This window comes from Xenopus laevis, chromosome 6S (genome assembly GCF_017654675.1).
Source record: "Xenopus laevis strain J_2021 chromosome 6S, Xenopus_laevis_v10.1, whole genome shotgun sequence".
Lineage (NCBI taxonomy): Eukaryota > Metazoa > Chordata > Amphibia > Anura > Pipidae > Xenopus > Xenopus laevis.
Genome location: NC_054382.1, coordinates 12,734,595 through 12,760,031, shown reverse-complemented (window position 1 = coordinate 12,760,031; position 25,437 = coordinate 12,734,595). Strand labels below are relative to the sequence as shown.

Here is a 25,437-nt window from a genome sequence, read left to right as displayed (position 1 = left end):
TGAAAAAGTTATGGGGCAGGCACCCACCTCAAACCCATGGTAGGAATTCCTTGAACAAAATGATGGTGCCATGCCCCATTTACCAGTTCCTGGACCATTTCATCTTTTAGGTGGGTAGTGTACTAGCCTGGGAAAAAGGTTAGGGTTTATACTTATTAAGGGGATGCCTAACTAATTGGCGCTGCCAGTGTAGCTGATTAACAGATACTCAGGGCAAGCATTAGATACTGGACCCATTGCGCAAGTTGTGCACAGTAGCTGGTGCGTACACCCAGCTACTGTGCAATGCCAGCAGATGGAGACAATTTTATGTTTAGTTTAATTATTATAAAGCTATTTAGAGTTGTCTCTAAAAATGTCCATTTCAGCTTACACTTCAGCCAAGGGTATTGGCACCCAGTAGTGCTTGTGCACAGTTCTCACCTATCGGTGACTTTATGGTTCAGCTCAGCTTGAGATTCCTTAGTGAAGACATAATTAGGCCCAAGTGTAGCCGTTTCCATTAGACCCTGCTCCCAAGTCCTCTCCTTTGTGTGTTTTTGGCTGCAGGCTTAGTTTTCAGGTTCACTTGCTTAGTTGAATTAGTATTATGCCCATTCTAATGTCTCTTACATGAGAGCCCACTGAGCCTGCCTATTGCTAATTTGATTGTACTGATGTGTTTTCCCCATTTCTGGCAGTTTTCTCCATTCCAGTCTAATTCAGCTTTTGAGCTTGATGCATTGCTGGCTATTTGAGTGCAGGCTTTGGAGTTACTCCATTGCAGTTTATCTGACTTTATTCTTGCTCAACTGTTGTCTGTTTTTCAGTAAGAAAAGTTTCCTTCAATGCTTAGCGATGTATAGACCTTACGAGGCCTTAGGCGTAAACATATTTTTGAGAGTTTTTATGGGATGGGGACAGAAAAAGAACGATGGGGAAGGAAGTCCCATCACCATAGTCTTCGTGTATCTGCAACAGGGGAATAATGTTCGGTTTAAGGTTGGACAGTGATATTTGGGGATGAGGCTTGGCCCTTAAACGAATTCCTACTTTGATGGTTCCAGTGAGTTGTTGTTCATTAGGCAAGTTACAGTGTTACCAATAAAGTGTCTGCCATATGTAATAAGCATGCAAATATATCTATCAGGTGTGACCATCAGTCTAAGAACCTTGTTAAGGACATCAAAGGTTTTGTGCTCATTGTAATCCCCCCTCCCCTTTTTTTAGCCAATTCCAAGAAATCCAGCCGAGTAAATCGGAATCCTAAGATTGATATTTAATTAGAATGTAAATGTCAGTGGTGTTCCGCTCACTGATCTGAGTTAGTTACAGTAATATACAATGGGTTACTTTGCCAGGGTTTGCAGGTTTGCCCTTTGGCACCTGCGGGGGTCCCTTCGGCTCTGAAGTGCTTATTGATCTGTGTGGCACTTGAGTGCACTTTAACTTCATTCCGTCGCCCTCATGCTTGTACTGCGCTTTCTTCTCTGTCCAGCCCGCACAATGTTTTTTACTCAATGAGAAACATATTTGATATTGTCCATTGTACTTACTGTATAAAGACTATTTCCTGGTCTTGTCTTCACTTTCGTTGGAGCTACTGAATATAGGGAACAACAGAAGTTGCCGATCCCAAACTGAATGCTTTTTTACTCTTTATAGACTGTAGAACCAACCAAGGTTACTTCTAATATTCTTCTAATATTAAGCAGTTGGAAGAGTTAAATCATTGGGAGGAGCCAAATGTCAGCCAACCCGAGTGATCATAATCACTTACCTAATACCCTGGGCCTGTTAGAAGAACGTTGTTATGGCCTGAGCAAGCACCAACGAGCCATCGTCTTCCTTCTTCTTCTTCTTTTTGTGCTGGGTGCACATGGGCAGTAGAGTAGAATCCAAACTTTAAGCAAAAAGCTGCTTTTTCACTGTACTGCCCAAAAACGAAGATGCAGAAGAAGAAGGTTAACATTTGGCATCCCCCAGAGATTTAACCTTTCCTTCTCCTTTAAAGTTCGGCGGATACAGTGTACTTACTACACAAGTTTAAACAAGTCATACATTTGACATCACTAAGCATTCAATAAAGATATATTTAGATTATCTATTAGGGATGCACCAAATCCACTATTTGGGATTCAGCCGAAACCCCGAATCCTTTGTGAAAGATCCGGCTGAATACTGAACCGAATCCAAATCCTAATTTTCATATGCAAATTAGGAACAGGAAAGAAAAAAGTGGAAACAATTATTTTTGCTTCCTTGTTTTGTGATGAAAGGTCCTGTGATTTCCCTTTCTGCCCCTAATTTGCATATGCAAATTCGGATTCGGTTCTGAATCCTGCTAAAAAAGACCGAATCCTGGATTCGGTGCATCCCTATTATCCATGGCTCTTGAGTAATTTATCTTCAATAAATATGTATTGTGATGGTAACAATGGCATAGGAGGTAAATGTATTCCCTTTAGCCACAAGAGCATTAGTGAGTTTGGACAGTGATATTTGGGGATCAAGCTTGGCTCATAGTCAGAGTTCTGCTTCTCTCCACAGGGGTTCAGTTTGCTTGAGGTCAGGGCTCAGTTAGGTTCTTCCACTCCCATCTCAGAAAATCCACTCTGTATGGAACTTACTATGTGCATATGAGCAGGGCCGGAACTAGGGGTAGGCAGAGTAGGCACATGCCTAGGGCACAAAAGCTAGGGGGCCGCCAGGCATGTAACTTCTCTGTCGCCGACCCCATGTCCTGTTCCCTCTCTCCAACGGTCTCTTCTATTTAGCGGTGTATTTACGCGTGCGTGCGAGCGACGATTCGTGCATATGCATGGAAGTGGCAGTTTGTGCATGCGCGCTGCATGGAAGCAGCAGTTATCGCATCCGTGCTGCCAGCAGGCACCAGACCGGCCAGGTTGCTTAGGGATTCCGGCCTGGCTCTGCATATGAGAAATACAGGAAAGGGCCTTCCCCCAAACTGTTGGCTCAAAGTAGGAAACACACAACCTGTGTCAGCAATGATGAATGATGGATTCCAGTCATTAGAAGGGGTGTCCACAAGCAGCAGAGACAGAGACAAGCAGCAGAGAATAAAAAAGATTTGTAGAGCCTCATCCTTCTCAGACAATACAGTGTAGTAGTCAATGTGTGTTGCATGATAATTCTCACAGTTCCAACTCATTGCACCTTTTATCATTCCAACCATTCAAAGACTTTTCTCCCATTTGTTTTTTTTGTTCCACAGTTTGTATAACTGACATTGTTTCTTTTTGTTTTTTATTCCCTGCTTTTGGCATTTTCCTTCTCCCTTCATTGTGTTCCTTTTTTTCTGTGTTGTACCCCTCTCCCTGTTCTTTATTTACATACCCCCTTATGCACCTTCACTCATCCTATTGCTATTCCTGCAATTATAGCCACACAGGCTGGGGACACTGGCTGAGCAGGTAGGGGAGTTTCTCCTTCCCTAAATTAATAGAGAAAGGCAGACTAGTCTTTAGAGATAAACCTTTATCCCTTTGTTGGGAGGGGGTTGCCATAGTGATGCACTTAGGATATGACTTTATTATGATTATCTGTGAAGGCAACAATATGGGCATTCATGTTATTATGCATAGAAAGGAATTAAAGGAACAGTCACAAACAAATTAAAGTGTTAATGGGATGACAATGTTGCACCAGTAAAACTGGTGTATTTGCATCAATAAGGTACTATAGTTTATATTAACAAGCTGCTGTGTAGCCATGGGGGCAGCCATTCAAGCACAGGATACACAGTAGATAACAGATAAGTTCTGAAGAATCCCATTGTATACTACAGAGCTTATCTGTTATCTACTGTGTATCCTGTGCTTAAATGGCTGCCCCACGGCTACACAGCAGCTTGTTTATATAAACTATAGTAGTACTTATCTGTTTCTCCTGTGTATCCTGTGCTTGAATGGCTGCCCCCATGGCTACACAGCAGCTTGTTTATATAAACTATAGTAGTACTTATCTGTTATCTACTGTGTATCCTGTGCTTCAATGGCTGCCCCCATGGCTACACAGCAGTTTGTTTATATAAACTATAGTAGTACTTATCTGTTATCTGCTGTGTATCCTGTGCTTGAATGGCTGCCCCCATGGCTAAACAGCAGCTTGTTTATATAAACTATAGTAGTACTTATCTGTTATCTACTGTGTATCCTGTGCTTGAATGGCTGCCCCCATGGCGACACAGCAGTTTGTTTATATAAACTATAGTAGTACTTATCTGTTATCTACTGTGTATCCTGTGCTTGAATGGCTGCCCCCATGGCTACACAGCAACTTGTTTATATAAACTATAGTAGTACTTATCTGTTATCTACTGTGTATCCTGTGCTTGAATGGCTGCTCCCATGGCTACACAGCAGCTTGTTTATATAAACTATAGTAGTACTTATCTGTTATCTACTGTGTATCCTGTGCTTGAATGGCTGCCCCCATGGCTAAACAGCAGCTTGTTTATATAAACTATAGTAGTACTTATCTGTTATCTACTGTGTATCCTGTGCTTGAATGGCTGCCCCCATGGCTACACAGCAGCTTGTTTATATAAACTATAGTAGTACTTATCTGTTATCTACTGTGTATCCTGTGCTTGAATGGCTGCCCCCATGGCTACACAGCAGCTTGTTTATATAAACTATAGTAGTACTTATCTGTTATCTACTGTGTATCCTGTGCTTGAATGGCTGCCCCCATGGCTACACCGCAGCTTGTTTATATAAACTATAGTAGTACTTATCTGTTATCTACTGTGTATCCTGTGCTTGAATGGCTGCCCCCATGGCTACACAGCAGCTTGTTTATATAAACTATAGTAGTACTTATCTGTTATCTACTGTGTATCCTGTGCTTGAATGGCTGCCCCCATGGCTACACCGCAGCTTGTTTATATAAACTATAGTAGTACTTATCTGTTATCTACTGTGTATCCTGTGCTTGAATGGCTGCCCCCATGGCTACACCGCAGCTTGTTTATATAAACTATAGTAGTACTTATCTGTTATCTACTGTGTATCCTGTGCTTGAATGGCTGCCCCCATGGCTACACAGGAGCTTGTTTATATAAACTATAGTAGAGTTTATGAAGCAAAGACACCAGTTTTACCAGTGCAGGGCAACACTACATTATATTTTCATCACTTAAAGACAGTTTATTTGTTTGGTGTTACTGCTACTTTATTGAGAACCGCACCTTATTGTCTTCATATTATCCAAACTGACCACACGCCCTAAATTGATGTAGTAAAAAAAGTATTTATTTAGCAAAAAACATCACAGCAAAACCTTACGCGTTTACCCAAAAGGTAGATGGGGATCTACCAGTAGACCTTTAGCTGGTGATCAGTAGATCTCAAGACTCTGTCTTGTCTAAATCACTCCGGTTTCATGCTTTTCATTCAGATATTAATTCTATTACAGTCACATAAGAAATAGTTGTTTTTTTTAAATATAGTAATATAAATTCTCTTATAAATCAATATAATATTTAAGTAATATGTTTCCATGAAACAGAATGCTAACAGTAGATCATTAAAAGTAGACCCCACATTAGTAAAGTATGGGCACTCTATTGCCCTATTTGGACCCAATCACACTCCATTACTAATGTGGCTAATGACATACGGTACACAAGGTTTAGGCTTTTCGTGCTGTATAAACAACCCTTATGTGTTCTACTAACTCACATGAGCTGTTGCTTGATGCGTTTCGTGCCTGTGAGAGTGAAACATTTAGGGCATTATTGGACATGTTTTCATAATAATTATAATCTTTTCTGGTCTAGTCATTGGATGTTGTATGGATGGCTACTCATTCAAGTGCTAAGAATTAATCACTCCCTATGGCTAAAGGTGAAGGGCTTGGACTCCATGTAAACATCATACTCACCATACATAGCCACACATATATTAACTATAACTATTGAGGCACTAAGGGCCCCTGGGTAATATTCCTGTCTGTGCTTGTGCTCTATTTATTGGAATAAACACGCATATTCAGACAATTAAAGCTCAGGGTCAACTATCTAAGCCACACACACTAGAAGCTATAAACCGTGTTTCATTGGGTGCAATTAATATGGCAGCTCCCCCATAGTTTCTAAATGGAAGATTGCTTATAAACAGTGACCGTGTTTGTTAAACATGTTTTTTTCAAAACGCATCAGTTAATAGTGCTGCTCCAGCAGAATTCTGCACTGAAATCCATTTCTCAAAAGAGCAAACAGATTTTTTTATATTCAATTTTGAAATCTGACATGGGGCTAGACATATTGTCAATTTCCCAGCTGCCCCTGGTCATGTGACTTGTGCCTGCACTTTAGGAGAGAAATGCTTTCTGGCAGGCTGCTGTTTTTCCTTCTCAATGTAACTGAATGTGTCTCAGTGAGACATGGATTTTTACTATTGAGTGTTTTTCTTAGATCTACCAGGCAGCTGTTATCTTCTGTTAGGGAGCTGTTATCTGGTTACCTTCCCATTGTTCTTTTACTTGGCTGCTGGGGGGGGTGATATCACTCCAACTTGCAGTACAGCAGTAAAGAGTGATTGAAGTTTATCAGAGCACAAGTCACATGACTTGGGACAGCTGGGAAATTGACAGTATGTCTAGCCCCATGTCAGATTTCAAAATCGAATATAAAAAAATCTGTTTGCTCTTTTGAGAAATGGATTTCAGTGCAGAATTCTGCTGGAGCAGCACTATTAACTGATTCATTTTGAAAAAAAAGTTTTTTCCCATGACAGTATCCCTTTAATCACTTTAGCTGGACTGCAGCCACTTTCTCTTGATTGGCACTGGTGAAGTCAAGCATTTCTCACTAATGTAAGGTACTGGTACGGGACCTATTATCCAGAATGCTCGGGACCTGGGGTTTCCGGATAACGGATCTTCATACCTTAAGAAAATCATGTAAACATTAAATAAACCCAATAGGCTGGTTTTGCTTCCAATAAGGATTAATTATATCTTAGTTGGGATCAAGTACAAATAAAAATTTGGATTAGTTGGATAAAATTGATTTTATTAATACAGAGAAAAAGGAAATCGTTTTTAAAGATTTGGATTATTTGATTATAATGGAGTCTATGGCAGACGGCCTTTCCGTAATTCGGAGCTTTCTGGATAATGGGTTTTCAAATAACGGATCCCATACCTGTTGTAGTTGTTTGTTGAAGCTTTACTTTTAAGTACCTGTTTTACAGTGACATTATGATCTGTGTATTCCTATCCCATGGCTGAATGTGTGTATATTACAGTATATCCATGTCTTATGAAGGCAAAAGGCCATCCGTCCAGTATATAGAGGATTTAGAGGCTTCTGATTGGTTTCTATCAGCTGATCTATTATCTGTTTATAAATAAATGGATCTTCTTCTGCTTCAAACCACTTTCCATGTCTCCCATGTGTTTTTATATTCCTGTTTTACTTTTGGCAGAGCAATAAGCCTGTTCTGCTGATGAAGGTGATTTCATTCTGCTTTCAATTGAACACTGACATTGGCAGCACAGTGATTTCTTTGCTATAAGCCATTTGATGCCTATCACTGTCATATTTTAGGAATGCTAAAATATCTTTTTATGTATTTTTTCAGGGAACGTCTGGACCTGATCCCACAACTGTTTTTGTCGATATGAGGGCGCTGCGACATGACAGGTGGGTTTTAACCTGACCTGGGATAATCATACCCATGCCTTCCAAATTGAAGTTTTAGATGCTTTGGTACATGTCTCATGGGTCAAAACCACACAGAAATGGAGTGCTCGAACCTTGTGCACAATCCTTTTGGATCAGGTGCTCAGCAGTGATTATCCCAACCTGCCTCGGGTCTAGGGAATACTATGCATTATCCAGTAACTGCAGCACTCTGATAATTATTCCATATTATAATTTTATTGGCTCATTAGCTCATGTAGACAAAAAATGGCAACGTTTCGGGCCCCACAGTGCCCTTTATCAAGCCTATAAAATTATAATATGGAATAATTATCAGAGTGCTGCAGTTCATGGGTCAAAACCACGCCCACAGTCATACATACTGGCCTGTCCACTTTCTGTTCCAAGAGAAAGAGAAATTGTTGGAAAATGTAAAGGAATTGTACAGCATGAATGATTTTTCTGTTTTTGAGGTTCTAATCCCTCTTTGGCCCAACATTTGATGATGCCAGTAATTTCTAGAGCAGTGGTCCCCAACCAGTGGCTCACAAGCAACATGTTTCCCCCCAACCCCTTGGACGTTGCTCCAAGAATTCCTGGCTTGGAGGCAAGTTTTGGTTCCATAAAAACAAGGTTTATGGCCAAGTAGAGCCTTCTGTTTATCCAGAAATTAATTTCAACCTTGTGTTGCTCCTCAACTCTTTCCACATTTGAATGTGGCTCACGGGTAAAAAAAGATTGATCTAGAGCAAAAAAATGTGGTTAACATTAGTTATTACTCCAGTTGTCTTTAACACTGGGTTGTCAGCAATATCTCGGATAGAAAATGAGCATCAGCCCCCCATATATCAATCTATTTGGGCCTCTGATGCCTAATTTGGGTCTTCTGATGCCCCACTTGGGGACTTCCTAGATAGGAGAGCTCAACTGTCTTCTAGAGAGGTTCTTCACTTTAAAGTCCATGGCTTTGAGGCTTAGTGTAGGAATTCATGATTAAGCCCTGCTAAGAAATGGTTGTGGTCTTATGATTAACTTACACAGTCCAACCGAAGGCTGATGGCAAAACAACATACTCGCTGGGGATCCCTGATCTAGAGAAAAAAAAGAAGTCTGTCCACCTTCCTCAGTCCAACCAAAAGCTGATGGCAAAACAACATACTCGCTATTGATGTATTTACTAGAACATGATGGCATAGGCAGTCCTCCAGACTCCTTGTTTTATCAGTGTTCCCCCACCCACTCCATAATATGAGGATATTAGATGTCAACTTGGTGCCATAAATAAAAGGCACTTAGTCACAGAACTCCTTAATATGCTAATATGATATTGTAGGACCATCTCCCAAAGTATGAAGAGAATCCAAGTTCAGAACACATCACATTCTCTGGCCTCTTGTCATTAAGATGGAATAAATGTTCCTTTTCAGATACTGAGTGTATATGCTTCTTAATGACAGAATAATGTATATTTCCCGTGCTCCGTCTTTAATGTGCTGCAGGTGCCCATCTATGTTGTATCTGCTCAGAACAGGATAAATGATTTTGTTCTTTCGGGGCCAAGGTTTGGTTGTTTGAAGAACGTGCATAATTAGCTTGTGCTTCCCAAAGAACACACGGGGCCTGGTTACTCGTGCATTATTGAAAGAAATATTTCATGGTAAGCTTTAATTATGGAATGCTAAATGGTAAAGGTGATGCTGTTCAGTACAGATCTACACAGCCTGGGATGCCTTTAGGGACCTATTATATGTTGGTTGCCCTTAAAGCTTTGCCTCGCGCCTCATTAATTCTTTGTACTGCTTCCCTTCTCGCTCTTTTACTCCGACGCTCATCATTTTCAGCTTTCCGCAAGGATAACTCCTGTACCAAATTACACTTTCCAGGAACATTTGGAGCCTGGGACCTCTCGTTCTAGTTTGGTCATTTTAAAGTTGAGGCAAGTGTATCATGTAGAGCGTGGCCTCCTCCCTGACTGCAGCAAATCCACAGCCTGTAGCAGAAGCTATTTGCCACCTGTTCCTTCCCAAGCACGTTGCACTTACAGGCTGGGTAGCTGTAATATTCCTGAATCAGGTCCTGGTAGGATTTAGTGCATTCATAATGGTTAAAAATTCATGCGTTTCATGGATGTACAGATGTACAGTGCAAGGCCAATGCAGGCAATTCGGCACTAGTTCAACTGTTGAAAGATTATGGTTTTTCTTGTCTTTTGGTTGTTGGTCCAGGATGGCACCTGGGCATTGGTTAGAACAGGGGTCCCCAACCTTTTTCACCCGTGAGCAACATTCAGATTTAAAAAGAGTGGGGGAGCAGCACAAGCACGGAAAATGTTCCTGGGTGATGCCAAATAAGGGTTGTGATTGGCTATTGGTAGCCCTTATGTGGACTGACAGCCTACAGGAGGGTCTGTTTGGCAGTACATCTGGTTTTTTATACAACCAAAACTTGCCTCCAAGCCTTGAATTCAAAAATAATCACCTGCTTTGAGACCACTGGGAGCAACATCCAAGGGGTTGGAGAGCAACATGTTGCTCACGAGCTACTGGTTGGGGATCACTGGGTTAGAACATGCTATTTCTTAATTGGCTTCTTTATTATATTGAGGTTCACCTGCTTGAAGGTAGTTCAATAACATATTTCTTTGGGCAGTGGATGCCCACCAATGAGATCTTTACCCTGAACCCACTGGTACTTCAAAGTGGTCCTGTCCTTGCACCGTGTTTCTAAATTCTGCATAGCACTCTATTGAAACGACTGTCATAAGTACACTCCTTACCCTTACTTGCTAATAATCCAAGGGGAAAAGTCGACCCAATATTGAAACCCCTAGGTCAGAATTAGAACAGAGCTGGCTGCACAAGGGTCATGTAGAGGGTTATCCATCTCTATGGCCCATGCATTGCTGGGTTTCCACTTTGTACAATTGAAGCTCCCAAAATAAACCTAGTATATTGAGTAAGAGAATGGGGAAGGTATGGCTACAATAATCACAGTACCCCAATGCATATTTTGTCTTGTAGGGTCCGATTGGTAGAAAGAGGGTCACCACACAGTTTGCCTCTAATGGAATCAGGAAAAGTAAGTATTGTCACATATACAAACAAGTGATTTTCCCAATGAGTAGGCTGTTGCTGACTTTGTTTTGATTGGCATAGATTCTCCTCCAATCAGGAACCTGTCAGTAAAAGCTTCAAGAGTAAATAGTCCCAGATTATGAATTATTAGGTAGGGGTTCACAGGCATGTTTACTTTACAGTTAATATTTATGCTGAAATTTACATAAATCATTTGCAGTTGGTCTTCTTTTATATTTATGTTGGATTCTCACTAAGCCTTGTACTCAGGCTGTGGTTGGAATTCCAGAATTTCGTATGAAAAATACATACTTAGTAATTATATTAATAAAAAGCTAGATAAGTCTGTTTTTTGGTTGCCAATTAAAAACCAGATTGTATTCTAGTTTCTTTCTAGTTAAAAAGGCAATTAATTTGAGGATGGCAGACAAGAGGGGTGGGGAGATGATGGGGCATATGTAGGGGAGGGTCATGTTTACTCAACTGCTTTAGCACCAGTAGACCCCAGAGCACTTGGAGCAGCAACAGCAGCCTCTGACACATGTCTCAGGTTAGACCTTTAAAGGGGAAGGAAACCTAGTTGGCGCAAACCCTCCACCCCCCCCTCCAGTTTGTTGCCCACCCTCCCTCCTCCCCCCTGGCCTACCCGTCCCTCTGGGCAAATGCCCCTAACTTGTTACTTACCCTTCTGCGCAGGTCCAGTCCAGCGAGTTCACAGACGACATCTTCTTCCACGCGATCTTCTTCCTGCTGTGAACGGCGCATGCGCAGTAGGATCATTTCGCCGGTACGATCTACTGCGCATGTGCGTGACTTTTGGCGCATGCGCAGTAGATCCGTACTGGCAAAATGATCCTACTGCGCAGGCCGCCAAAACGCCGTTCACAGCAGGAAAAAGATCACGTGGAAGAAGATGTCGTCTGTGAACTCCCTGGACTGGACCTGCGCAGAAGGGTAAGTAACAAGTTAGGGGCATTTGCCCAGCGGGACGGGTAGGCCAGGTGGGAGGAGGGAGGGTGGGCAACAAACGGGAGGGGGGGTGGGGGTTTGCGCCGACTAGGTTTCCTTCCCCTTTAAGGGTGATTAATTAAAAGACTAAACTCTTAAGGGCGGTGGCACACAAGGCTACTGGGGGAGAATAGTCACCCAGTGACAAATTGTCTCTTCTTCGGGCGACTAATCTCCCCTAAATGCCTTCCCACTGGCTAGAATGTAAATCGCAGGTGGGATGGCCCTCATAACCATGCGGCTTTCCGAAGTCGTTTCCTTGTGAGGCAACTTCGGCCGACTTCAGAAAACAAGCGTTCCAAGTGCGATCCCGCCGGCGATTTACATTCTAGCTGGCGGGAAGGCTTTTAGGGGGCGATTAGAAGAAGAGACGATTTGCCGCTGGGGGACTAATCTCCCCCAGTAGCCACGTCTACCATCACCCTAAACTTAAAGGCAAAGTAGAATATAAAACATCAAGCTGTAAAAATATATAGTATCAATACCAAGACAATTGTTCTTATACCTTTCTGGGTTGAGTAAACAGAAGCCTCTCACTGTCTGAAATCATTGTCCTTGTTTTTTCTTGTAACAGATCCTCCCGGGCGTGCGCATAATTATTGCAAATCCTGAAACCAAGGGGCCACTTGGAGACTCTCATCTTGGAGAGGTGAGTCATTTGGATTGGGCCCCACTGGCTCTGATTCTTCTAAGGCTTTTAAGTAGTGTGGGCAGATAACATGAAGGAGCATGACAAGAGTTCTTGGATCATCCATCTAAAAATATTTTATATTAGATACACATAGTTACATAGTTAAATCGGGTTGAAAAAAGAGAAAGTCCATCAAGTTCAACCCCTCCAAATGAAAACCCAGCCCCATACATACACCCCTCCATACTTTTAATTAAATTCTATATACCCATACCAATACTAACTATAGAGTTTAGTATCACAATAGCCTTTGATATTATGTCTGTCCAAAAAATCATCCAAGCCATTCTTATAGTCATTAACTGAATCAGCATCACAACATCACCCGGCAGTGCATTCCACAACCTCACTGTCCTGACTGTGAAGAACCCCCTACGTTGCTTCAAATGAAAGTTCTTTTCTTCTAGTCTGAAGGGGAGGCCTCTGGTACGGTGATCCACTTTATGGGTAAAAAGGTCCCCTGCTGTTTGTCTATAATGTCCTCTAATGTACTTGTAAAGTCTAATCATGTCCCCTCGCAAGCGCCTTTTTTCCAGAGAAACAACCCCAACCTTGTCAGTCTCCCCTCATAATTTAAGTCTTCCCTCCCTCTAACCAATTTAGTTGCACTTAGTCTCTGCACTCTCTCCAGCTCATTTATATCCCTCTTAAGGACTGGAGTCAGGCCCGGACTGGCAATCTGTGGGTTCTGGCAAATGCCAGAGGGGCTGCTATAAGGTCCCATAGAAAGTTACCATATAGTGGGCTGGTAGGGGGATGCTTGGGCTGCTAAATGTGTTGTTTGGGCCTCTGTGTACTTGGAATGGCAGGGCCTATTTTGACTTCCAGTCCAGGCCTGACTGGAGTCCAAAACTGCCCCCATACTCCAGATGAGGCCTCACCAGGGACCTATAAAGAGGCATAATTATGTTTTCATCCCTTGAGTTAATGCCCTTTTTTATGCAAGACAGAACTTTATTTGCTTTAGTAGTCACAGAATGACACTGCCCAGAATTAGACAACGTGTTATCTACAAAGACCCCTAGATCCTTTTCATTTAAGGAAACTCCCAACACATTGCCATTTAGTGTATAACTTGCATTTATATTATTTTTGCCAAAGTGCATAACTTGCATTTATCAACATTGAACCTCATTTTCCAGTTTGCTGCCCAGTTTCCCAACTTAGACAAATCACTTTACAAAGTGGCAGCATCCTGCATGGAACCTATAGTTCTGCACAATTTAGTATCATCTGCAAAAATAGAAACAGTACTTTCAATGCCCACCTCCAGGTCATAAACAAGTTGAAAAGCAAGGGACCTAGTACAGAGCCCTGCGGTACTCCACTAACAACACTGGTCCAATTAGAAAATGTTCCATTTACCACCACTCTTTGTAGTCTATCTTTTATACAATACAGGTATGGGACCTGTTATCCAGAATGCCTTGGACCTGGGGTTTTCTGAATATGGTGGAATATTTTTCCATAATTTGTATCTTCATACCTTAAGTCTACTAGAAAATCCTTTAAATATTAAATAAACCAAATAGGCTGGTTTTGCCTCCAATAAAAATGAATTATAGCTTAGTTTGGATCAAGTACATAGAAAAATGTGGATTATTTGGATAACATTCATTCTATGGGAGACAACCTTTCTGTTATTTGGAGAATACTGCTGAATCCTTCCTTGGCCTTCTGCTTATTTGGTTTGAATGTAGGGGGTATCACCAAGGCAGCTGGTGACTGGAGCCACTATATCCATTGGTAACTGAGCTTTACAAAGAAGCAGAGAGGAGTAGCCCCTCTTCTGGGACAACAGTATCCCTTTAATGATTAAAGCTCCATACAGGTATTTCTCATTTAAATGCACATTTTTGACCCCATGTATGAAAACAGAGCTCCAGTCAGGCATAAATAAACAGAACCGTCTCTGTTTATACTGGTGCCGGTTGTTCATTCTCTGCTCGTTTATAAGATTACCCACCAGGCACTCGCTCCCACCTAATGTGCCGCATTGGCTTTCTAATGCAATCGAAAGTAATTAACAGCGAGCAAATGTGTCTGTGTACACGGAACCCATTAAGTCTCTAATTTGTTATAGCCTGTGACAAATTCCTGTAGCCTTTCTGCCTTGCAAGGGAGGGAGCGTCCAACTCTATTAGTCACTGCATTAACAGGGAGAGAAGAACTGACATGTAGACAAATGTAGGTTTTTGGCGAGAGTTCAGTAATTATCCTTTTGTTTGGTGCCTTCTTATTTTTTTTTCTTGGATATAATTGATTAGTAAAGTAAAGGGCCTTAACAAGTAGTGAGTTCTGTATAGACCTGCTGTGACCTAGAACTGTGGCCAATGCAAACACTGTAGTTTAGCTGACTTGAATCTTGGATAAAGTATGAAGTCAGTTGGACTCCTACACCCAACTTGTTCCTTGCATCCGGTAGACATTGCCTTGACTGGCAGCACAATGATGTGCAGGTTGGTGTAAATAGTGCTGCCAAATGTGGGGCAACCCTAACCCTAAACACTGGTTAGAGGGTAGCACAGGTTAAAGAATTTCCGTCCGGAACATTGCTCCATAGCAGGCAGACCAAAACCATCACTCATCAGTACAAGGCCTGCTAAGTTTTCTCTAGACATGGAGATCCTCTACTTAGGCTCCAAATATGTGGATCTCTGGCGGCCTACAAGCTGAGCCAAATCGTGAAGATGTGATCATTGACCTTAAGTGCTGATGGTGTTTCAAACTTGCCTTATAGATATCTGGATGATTAATGGGCAGATATAAGTGAGATAGTCCCAAGCTCCCCATACTTGGTCTGGAGGATCTGATCTCTTATCACTCTGTGTATGGCCACCTTAACTGCTCTAGATGATGTGTATGTCTTTTGTAGGTGATGCCCATACTACATGCTCTAGTTGTCATCTGAAAGACAATCATGTGATAGATCATTTTACTGCGTATGTACTCACGTTTAAAGGAGAACTAAATGCTCAAAATAAATATGGCTAGAAACACTGCATTTTATATACTGAAAGTCCTGCATCAGGTCGGGCACCAGCGGAATACCTGCAAGGTTGTCGGGTTTTGGGCAGAAAGGCCGCTGTCCTGTGACAATGTGGGCTGTTTGTGGGAACCCCATCTGGGTACTCGGGCCGATTACAGGCTGCATTCCCCTCACCTCCTGTTAGAGTCCTGCAGTTAAATGCAACTGTTTCCCCCAACCTGGTTGATCCGCCTCCGGAGCAATGTCACTTTCGTCCGCCAGTGTCCAGTTTTCGCGGGTCCCTGGTCAGGCCATAAATTAGTGTACTGTGGGTAGGTTTCTGGAGCTGGAAGAGGGGTGATTTATAGAGGTCCAGGTTCGGCTCTTGCCTAGCAAGTCCGGATTGGGCAAAGGTCTGCCCAACTGCACCCACATAGGACTCTAACATACAGTAACAGCCCAGAGGTTCAGCAGCTGCTTAACAGCAATGATCCAGGCTTTCAAATTTCTCCACAGGATCTCGCCATCTTGGATCTTGTTAGGCTATCTTTTGAGTGTCGGTGGCACTGCACATGCTCAGTATTCTCTGGGCTGCTGCTGAGAAGCTAAGCTTAGAGGCCTTTTCTTCAAAATGTACCTTACCTAACCCTTACCCAGCTTGAGGGAGCTCCTTCCTTAAAGGGATACTGTCATGGGAAAAAAACATTTTTTCAGAATGAATCAGTTAATAGTTGCTGCCCCAGCAGAATTCCACACTGAAATCCATTTCTCAAAAGAGCAAACAGATTTTTTTATATTCAATTTTGAAATCTGACATGGGGCTAGACATATTGTCAATTTCCCAGCTGCCCCAAGTCATGTGACTTGTGCTCTGATAAACTTAAATCACTCTTTACTGCTGTACTGCAAGTTGGAGTGATATCACCCCCTCCCTTTTTCCCCCCAGCAGCCAAACAAAAGAACAATGGGAAGGTAACCAGATAACAGCTCCCTAACACAAGATAACAGCTGCCTGGTAGATCTAAGAACAGCACTCAATAGTAAAAACCCATGTCCCACTGAGACACATTCAGTTACATTGAGTAGGAAAAACAGGAGCCTGCCAAAAAGCATTTCTCTCCTAAAGTGCAGGCACAAGTCACATGACCAGGGGCAGCTGGGAAATTGACAAAATGTCTAGCCCCATGTCAGAATTGAAAATTGAATATAAAAAAATCTGTTTGCTCTTTTGAGAAATGGATTTCAGTGCAGAATTCTGCTGGAGTAGCACTATTAACTGATTCATTTTGAATTTTTTTTTTCCCATGACAGTATCCCTTTAATTAACCTTAGCTGGGCTGGAAGCATGTGAATACCCAGCATTCCATGAGCACACTGGTGTTATTATGAAGCTGGAAGAAGCCATTTTTGGCTGCAGTGTTCACATTCCCAATCAAATATCATTTACAAAATGACTCTAAGGCAGAGACACATGCTCAGGTTCTGGGAGATTAGCCACCCAACGACAAATCTCTTCTTCAGGGCGACTAATCTCCACGAAATGCCTCCTGCCGGCTAGAATCGAAATCGTTAGCGGGATGGCACTCGGATCGCTTTGTTTTCTGAGGTCGCCCGAAGTTTCCTTGTGAGGCAACTTCGGAAGACTAAGCACACGATTGCCATCCCGCTTCGATTTACATTCTAGCTGGCTGGAGGCAGTTCTGGGAGATTAGTCGCCCCAAAGAAGAGATTTGTCGCTGGGTGACTAATCTCCCTGAATCTGAGCATCTGTCTCTGCCCTAAATCGCCAGTCGGATGGCAATCGGTGCACATCGATTTCTGAAGTCATCCGAGGTTGCCTCACAAGGAAACTTTGGGCGACTTCGGTAAACAAAGCGATCCGAGCGCCATCCCGCAGACGATTTAGATTCTAGCCAGCGGGAGGCAGTTCGGGAAGATTAGTCTTCCCGAAGAAGAGGCGATTTATCGCCGGGCGACTAAATCCCCCCAAATCTGAGCGTGTGTCTCTGCCCTAAACATGCCCCTAGGAATGGTTAAAGCTATTGAAAAACAGTCCATGCAATTCCAAGTATGTTTACCTTCTGTTGAGACCCGGTGGAAAATATTTATTTTAGTTAGTTTCGCTTTCAAGTGGTACAATAAGTGGACTATTCTTTGATAACACTATTCGTTTTTCAACAATAAGTACGACATGCGTCTGCCGATCAGCAGTCGGAGTCATTTGGGCCCCTCTGCGGTGCTTATGAAAGAGATTACACTTCTCCTTTGATTCGTGACAGAGCATTAATCAGCGAGATTGGCTTGTTGTATTGTATTCCCTGCTCACTGTATTACCATGGCACCATGCCCCTGAATATCTACATCCAAAATGACTTGTGATGAGCCCATATCTGCAGACTTATACACAAGAAAGCATGGTATCTGTGCCGCTGATTTAATTTTTAGTTTTTAATGTACTATATGTGTTTTTTTTTTTTTATTTCATTTTTGAAATCTTCTGGTCTCTTCTAGATTTGGGTTCACAGTGTGCACAATGCCAGTGGGTATTTCACAATTTACGGAGAGGAGTCCCTGCAGTCTGACCATTTCAGCTCTCGGCTCAGTTTTGGAGACACCCAGACGGTCTGGGCACGAACGGGTTACCTGGGGTTCTTAAGGAGGACAGAGCTCACAGATGCAAATGGAGGTACTGTGTAATGGCTTATAAGTCACTTCCCAGAGTCTATTATCCACTGTTACTATAGGCACCATCTCTACCTACTATACCTGCTATCCCACAGTCACACTCCTTTCCCAGAGACTATTATCCACTGTTACTATAGGCACCATCTCTCCCTACTATACCTGCTATCCCACAGCCACACTCCCTTCCCAGAGACTATTATCCACTGTTACTATAGGCACCATCTCTCCCTACTATAGGGAGTGATGTCACACCATGTTAATACTGCAGCGCCTATCCTAAACAAACAGAGAGCTTCTAGAGCTATTTACTCAGGTATGGTAAAACATTCTACAGAATAAATATAGCATTCTAGCTTGCACTATTGCAGCTAATCTATTGCCAATAAAATGCCTCCATGGCTTTCCTTCTCCTTTAAGGTGGCCATAGACGTTACAATTACGATCTTTCTTGGAAAAGATCTTTCCATGAAAGATTGTTCGTTTCAATACACACGTGTAGAGCTGAATTGTCAGATATATAGAAACAATAGAATTCTACCTGTATCTGACGATTCAGCACTAACAATGGCCGATGTTTGGGTTTCTTCAAAGGCACCTGATCAAAATTTTCCGTCCAGCCCGATCGACGAGCCGACCGATATCCAAGTCTTCTGCTGATATCAGTCTGCTCTTTTCCCACCATACACGCACCGAATATCATATGAAAATTATGTGTGCATCTATGGCCACCTTTAGGCGCAACTGTGCTGCAGCAATTGACACAGGGCGTTGAGCAGCAGCGCATAGTTCAGAACAGGAGGCACGACACGCCTCTCACGACAACTATACAGAAGTGCACAAGTACATTTGGAAATTAGTCCTTTTAAAGGGGACCTGTCACCCAGACATAAAAATCTGTATAATAAAAGTCCTTTTCAAATTAAACAGGAAACCCAAATTATTTTTTTTATCTAAGCATTCATAGCTGTTGTAAACTCATTTAAAAATCTCAGCTGTCAATCAAATATTGCTCCTCCCATAGAGGCGGGGCAGGCAATACTTTCACTTTCCATTCAGCACTTCCTAGATGTCACTGCTCTTCCCACATACCCTCATTCTCTTCACCATTTAATTGTGTAGCCAGGACATGGGGATGGACATCAGGTCCCCCATTCTGATGCACAAACAAGATTCTGAGATGATACAAGACTTGTCTTAATAACAGTGTCCACAAAATGGCTCCTGCCTGCTTGTTATAATTATTAATTCCCAGACTGAAGATTCAAATAATTTTTACAGTGTAATTAAAGTTCATTTTGCTTGACTAACATGATAAAATAGGACTTGGAATTATTTTTTTGGGTGACGGGTCCCCTTTAATTAAAGTGATCACTGCGGGGAGAAGTGCAAGTCGTCCACAGTCTGAAGACTTAAATAGTACGCACCAATGACAATGGGAAACCCAACTCAAGAGTTTGATTTTGTCTGTTTTTGCCTATTGCCATCTAAAATCCTTTTTATTTTTTCACCTAGACCGGCACGATGCGCTTTATGTTGTCGGGGCACTAGATGAAGCAATGGAATTGCGGGGAATGAGATATCATCCAATCGATATTGAAACATCAGTGATTCGGGCCCACAAGTGTGTGACAGAATGGTGAGTGTTCTCTCCGTAGCTATTAAAGCTCAAAGTTTTCTCTTTATACATTACTATTTCCATACCCTAAATATTTTTTTTTTTTTATCTAAGGTTTATAATAAATGTAGCTAGACATTTGCTCGTTGTTTGTATGAAGATTCTCATCCATCCAGGTCATGTTTTCTTGAAAAAATGTCACCACTCATCCCAGTGGCTTCTTCAGCTCAACTGAATTTCCTGGCATTTAAATATCCAATCACAATGGTTCCATCAAGTAGGTGTTGGCTGAATCTCCTTCCACACCTCTGTGAGTTTCAGCTACCACCTACCTATTCTTTGTATAGTAATATAAGTTTTTCTAAGTAGAACCAAATACAAATAATACTATTGTAGTTATCATTGTCCCCAGTAGACAGGCCGGGATTTGTGGAAAGGTGGCATTTTTGGAAAGGGGGGTGGCATGCCGCCCAACCAGACCCGCATTGCTTTGGAAGCACTGGGAATTTGCAAGAGATACAATAGTTTTTAAAATTTCCTGTGCACCAATGCCCAGTACTCCTTACCCAATGCTGAAAATTTGCGCATGTGCCCAAAGGAGGGGGAGGGGATGGGGCAATGAACAGCAGAGGACCTAGGGGCACCTGCTATGTAAATCCGGCCCTACCAGTAGATATTTATTTCATATGATGTAGCCTGATCCTCTGGGTCCCCACAGCTCTCCTTTGACTTCCATTGAAAGTTGCTAGTGTGACTTAGTCCTCACACTTAATAAGGAACATGCCATAAGGGAAGTGAAATCAAGTAAAACTTCAAAATTAAGAATTTTAAGAATTGCCTGTTTAGTAATCCATTAAAATAGGTGTAATATGTCACTAATAACGAGTTGTCAAAGACTCAATAAGAAGTTTCATATCTCTCTTGAGGCAACACTAACATGAGCTTCAGGAGATATTGCCATCTTCTAAAACGGTTATGGAAAAATGGCACTTCAAAGAGTTGATCTTGATAAGCTACCTCTTTTACTTTAAATTATTCAATAATTATGCAAGGTTAATAGAAGGCTTCTTCAACTGAATTTCAAATCTGCCCATACCACTTCCACTATACCCTTAACATTTCCTGCAGACTCATGCTGGGTTCATGCAAATGTTTATGGTGACATAGTGTGGTATTTGGTAGTTTTGGCTCAATGAGACTGTCCACATCTCCAGTCACATAATGCCACACTATTAAAGGTGAAGGAAAGGCTAGGAGCACTTGGCCAAATGTTAGGCACCCCCAAGTGATTGAATCGACCTACCTGTAACCCCAGGCCGGTGTTCCTATCAGCAGGAAACTGCAGCGGCCCGGGGTTATACCAGTGAGCACCAAGGAGCGATCCTCTTCCTTCTTCTTTCTTGGAATTTCCCGGGGAAATCGCATGCGCATAAGAACGAAATAGCCGAATTTTAAGTTAACGTTCGGCTTTCCACGCTTGCGCGAAGGAGGTAGACAGAAGTAGATCGCTCCATGGTGCTCACTGGTATAACCCCGGGCAGATGCAGTTTTCTGCCGATAGGAACACTGGCCAGGGGTTACAGGTAAGTCGATATAATCACTTGGGGGTGCCTAACACATGGCACCTCCAAGTGCTCCTAGACTTTCCTTCTACTTTAAGCCTTGCCTTCCTTTTGGCTTCTTATAAACAGATTATAAGTATAATGGGGAGAAGGTTGAGAGATATCATCTTGTTGAGCCTGCTAATATAACTATGGCTTCTTAGGTATTCCTGAAATTGGAAGCTGAGACATTATCATGGAAGAAGTCAAATAAATATACAATTATTTACATTGCATTGAAGGGTATGGGTCATCACCACTTGCTTTATGTCCTTTATAATCAGGCTGTTCTTCTTTCAAACCACTGGAAATTGCCATGGACAACAGGGGAGCATCTGGTAAACAGGTGAAACAATGCACTTAGTTGTGCTAAGTTGGAAGCTTCTCAGCAAGATGTTGGGAGTAAACTAATCAGTCTATTTTTCTTTTACCTTCAATGTGCAGTGAGTAATCATATCTTCTTACATTCCCACCAGTGCTGTTTTCACCTGGACGAATTTGTTGGTGGTGGTAGTTGAACTCGACGGGTCGGAGCAGGAAGCCTTGGACCTAGTACCGTTGGTTACTAATGTGATCTTGGAGGAACATTATTTGATCGTAGGTGTAGTCGTAGTGGTGGACATTGGTGTCATTCCTATCAACTCCCGTGGAGAGAAACAGCGTATGCACCTACGAGATGGGTTTTTAGCAGATCAGCTAGATCCTATATATGTGGCCTACAACATGTAGTCTTGTACTATAAAGCTTCCATGGACTTTACACTAGATGTATACATTTTTTTTGTTTTGTTTCATCAGTGTCCACTAAAAAACGGAGGTGCAAATATGGAGACGGCCTTGTTCAGAATGGAACTGCTTTATTATTTTAATCTACCAATTTCTCATAATTGGCCAGAGAAAACAAAAATGTGAAGTTTCTTTTTCTTGTTTGTACCACTACATTTTAGCACCGAGAGACTTTATTGGTACTGTATCGTATTGTATTGCCTCAGTTAAACCTCCTAAGTGCCGCAGAGATCTGCAGAATTTTGCTTTTCCTTGCGCCACTCAAGTGGTTTAAATATGCCAATCGCAAATTGCAGAACCTTATGTTTTTTTCTTATTGTTTGTTTTTATGTTGCTGTTTTTTTCAGTAGCAATGGATTTTATGAAGGATTTTTTTATTATTAATGTAAAAACTTCAGACAGGTTCATTTTTAACAAAAAGACCTTTTACAGTGGCAGAGTTTTTTTCTGTGGTTTGAGCCAATATGTTGGAAAATGTCTTCTAGATAATTTTTATTAAGCCATTTCTGATGTCCGATTATTTTAAAACAAAAGGTACGAACAGGAATCATAAAAAATATCTCTAAAAAATGGACTTTAGAAAGCAGTGGTCAGTTATATACTTGTGTACAGATGGAGCTGTTTGCTCCATCTATTGATAGTTGCTTTGATATCCGTAGAAAGGAACTTTACCATGTACACGGTGTAAATTGGGACCCATTTCTGATTTTATGAATGGGCCACTTTACTGCCAATTACCAATATCTGTGCCCTCTGCAAAGGAAATGTAACCCTTTAAGTATTCATGTAAAGTTGATCTTCTGAGCACTTTTGCAATTTAGATATGTATGTATTTGAAAGATTCTAAGATAATAGCAAACATGTATACTGCTTATGTGATGACCATTTAATAACTGAGCCTCCTGCAGGAGAAAATGTCAGAAGAAGAACAGAGAACTGTTCAGAGGTTGCTCTTTGAAAGGCATAAAATGTCACCTAAACAGAGTGATTATCAGAGTAATATCAGACAAGTTCCTTCCTTGTTCTTCTGACATTTTCTTCCAGTAGCAGAAGAGTTCCCTGTTCTTCGTTATATGGTTGAAAAAAAGCAGTAGAAGAAGAACAAAGAGCAGAAGAAGAACAAGGAACCCTTCTGATGTTGGACTTTGAAAGGCAGAGCAGCATCAGAAGAGTTCCTTGTTCTTCTTCTGATATTTCCTACCAACCTTATCATGGACGGTAAACTCTTCTGATGTGGCTGCTTAGATTACTGTTCCCTTGTCTTTCAAAGAGCAATATCAGAACAATTGCCTGTTCCTCATGATACAGTTGGTAGAAAACGTCAGAAGAAAAACATGGAACTCTTCCGTTGTTGCTCTTTAAAAGATACAAGAAAAGTCATCTAAGCAGAGCAGCATCAGAAGAGTTCACTGTTCTTCTTCTGACATTTCCTACCAACCTTATCATGGACAGTAAAGTCTACTGATGTGGCTGCTTAGATTACTGTTCCCATGTCTTTCAAAGAGCAATATCAGAACAATTCCCTGTCCCTTGTGATATGGTTGGTAGAAAACGTCAGTAGAAAAACAGGGAACGCTTCTGGTGTTGCTCTTTAAAAGATACGAGAAAAGTCATCTAAGCAGAGCAGCATCAGAAGAGTTCATTGTTCTTCTTCTGACATTTCCTACCAACCTTATCATGGATGGTAAAGTCTACTGATGTGGCTGCTTAGATTACTGTTCCGATGTCTTTCAAAGAACAATATCAGAACAATTCCCTGTTCCTCGTGATACAATTGGTAGAAAACGTCAGTAGAAAAACAGGGAACACTTCTGGTGTTGCTCTTTAAAAGATACGAGAAAAGTCATCTAAGCAGAGCAGCATCAGAAGACTTCCCTGTTCTTCTTCTGATATTTTCTCCCAACTGCATGACAGTCGGAAGAACCAACCAGCAGGTGGTGAAGTTGATTAGTATACATTTTTGCTAATATTTCTGAATCTGCAAAAATAAAATAATTCAAGTAAATGGCAAAAGAAGAGCATTCTTAGCAATTTTGCATAGTTTTGAAGGTTAACACTTCTTTTAACAGACTTCAATTAAAGTCTTATAACCACTTAGAGTTTCAAAGCTGCAAATGTGAAGAATATGAACGCTCCGTTGTACAATCCCAAGCTGCTCTGCAGAACAATCTACAAATAAGCACACTAGAATTTGCCTTTCATCTCAGAGAAAGAAAGAGTAATATAAATGAAAAAAAAAACACGTTATTAAACAAAAAATTTAAGGAAAAATAGTATAAATATGGCGGACTGTGGCGAATATCTTTGTACTAAACTTTAAAAAAAAAAGAAAAGGCTAAAACAAGTTGAACTTTTCTTCATATGTAATTATGTATAAAATGTTTAATTTATTTTGTTCTCTTTAGAAGTATAAAACAAGACGCGGCATTCAAGAAGATAACTCTTGTAATGTTTGTTAATATAAAAAGAAAAAGCAAAGTGTTGTATTATCTTGAGTGGATAGTATCACATCAAATATATATTAAAAAAATATATATAAATTCACAAAGGGTTATAGGGATGGGGATTTTTTTATTTTTTATTATTGTTTAAAGATGCAGTACTCGTCACTTGCATGGTGTCTCCCAGTGTGTATAACTGAGTGTGAATTCACAAATGTTTGGTTGAGAAGTGCAATCGCGGATTGCAGATTTTCAAGGGTCAGGGCTCACGCTCAGATTCGGGGAGATTAGTCGCTCGGCGACAAATTTCCTCTTCTTCGGGGCGACTAACTAATCTCCTCGAACTGCCTTTCCGCCGGCTAGAATATAAATTGCCGGTGGGATGACACTCAGAGCGCTTTGTTTTCCGAAGACGCCCGAAGTTTCCTCGGGAGACTTTGGAAAATGAAGCGCTCCGAGTGCCATCCCACCGGTAATTTATTTTCTAGCCGGCGGAAAGGCAGTTCAAAGAGATAAGTCGCCCGAAGAAGAAGAGATTTGTCGCCTGGTGACTAATGTCCCCAAATTTGAGCGTGAGCCCTGATCCTTATAAGAAAAAATGATTATTCTAGATACCAGCAAGTGGATTTCTTACCATGGTTGTGATGGTGGACAAACATATGGCTGAATGCACTATTGTTTTTTTTTTTAATGTCTCCTAGAGAAAAATAATGACAAATTCTATAATTGCCAACCAGGCCTACATTGATATACAGAGAATAGGATCCGATATCTGTTTGGCAGCATTTGGTAGGGTCATTTTAACACGCCCCCCATTATAATAAACTTTCCAAAAAATATAGACAGCAGAGTATTTTATTCCACTTTTCTTGAATATGCAGATTGAAGTGCACTCTTAACGGGGTTGTTCACCTTCAA

The 25,437-nt window shown here is 41.5% G+C and overlaps 1 protein-coding gene across 9 annotated transcripts in view; it reads left to right on the top strand.

Annotated features, from left to right (window-relative positions):
* The window catches only part of LOC108719832 (disco-interacting protein 2 homolog C-like), a 265,083-nt gene extending 240,457 nt beyond the window's left edge, over window positions 1-24,626 (top strand). For 6 of the 9 annotated variants that reach the window (XM_041567366.1, XM_041567363.1, XM_041567370.1 and 3 more), the window contains 7 exons: window positions 3,384-3,413; window positions 7,590-7,651; window positions 10,672-10,729; window positions 12,308-12,382; window positions 17,904-18,078; window positions 19,590-19,713; window positions 21,770-24,626. In XM_041567366.1, coding sequence (XP_041423300.1) covers window positions 3,384-3,413; window positions 7,590-7,651; window positions 10,672-10,729; window positions 12,308-12,382; window positions 17,904-18,078; window positions 19,590-19,713; window positions 21,770-22,022 — 777 coding nt within the window. In that variant the 3' untranslated portion in view covers window positions 22,023-24,626. The remainder of the gene's footprint in view (window positions 1-3,383; window positions 3,414-7,589; window positions 7,652-10,671; window positions 10,730-12,307; window positions 12,383-17,903; window positions 18,079-19,589; window positions 19,714-21,769) is intronic. The other 3 variants (XM_041567365.1, XM_041567367.1, XM_041567371.1) reach the window with 1 other exon arrangement.
* The last annotated feature ends 811 nt before the right edge of the window (window positions 24,627-25,437 follow it).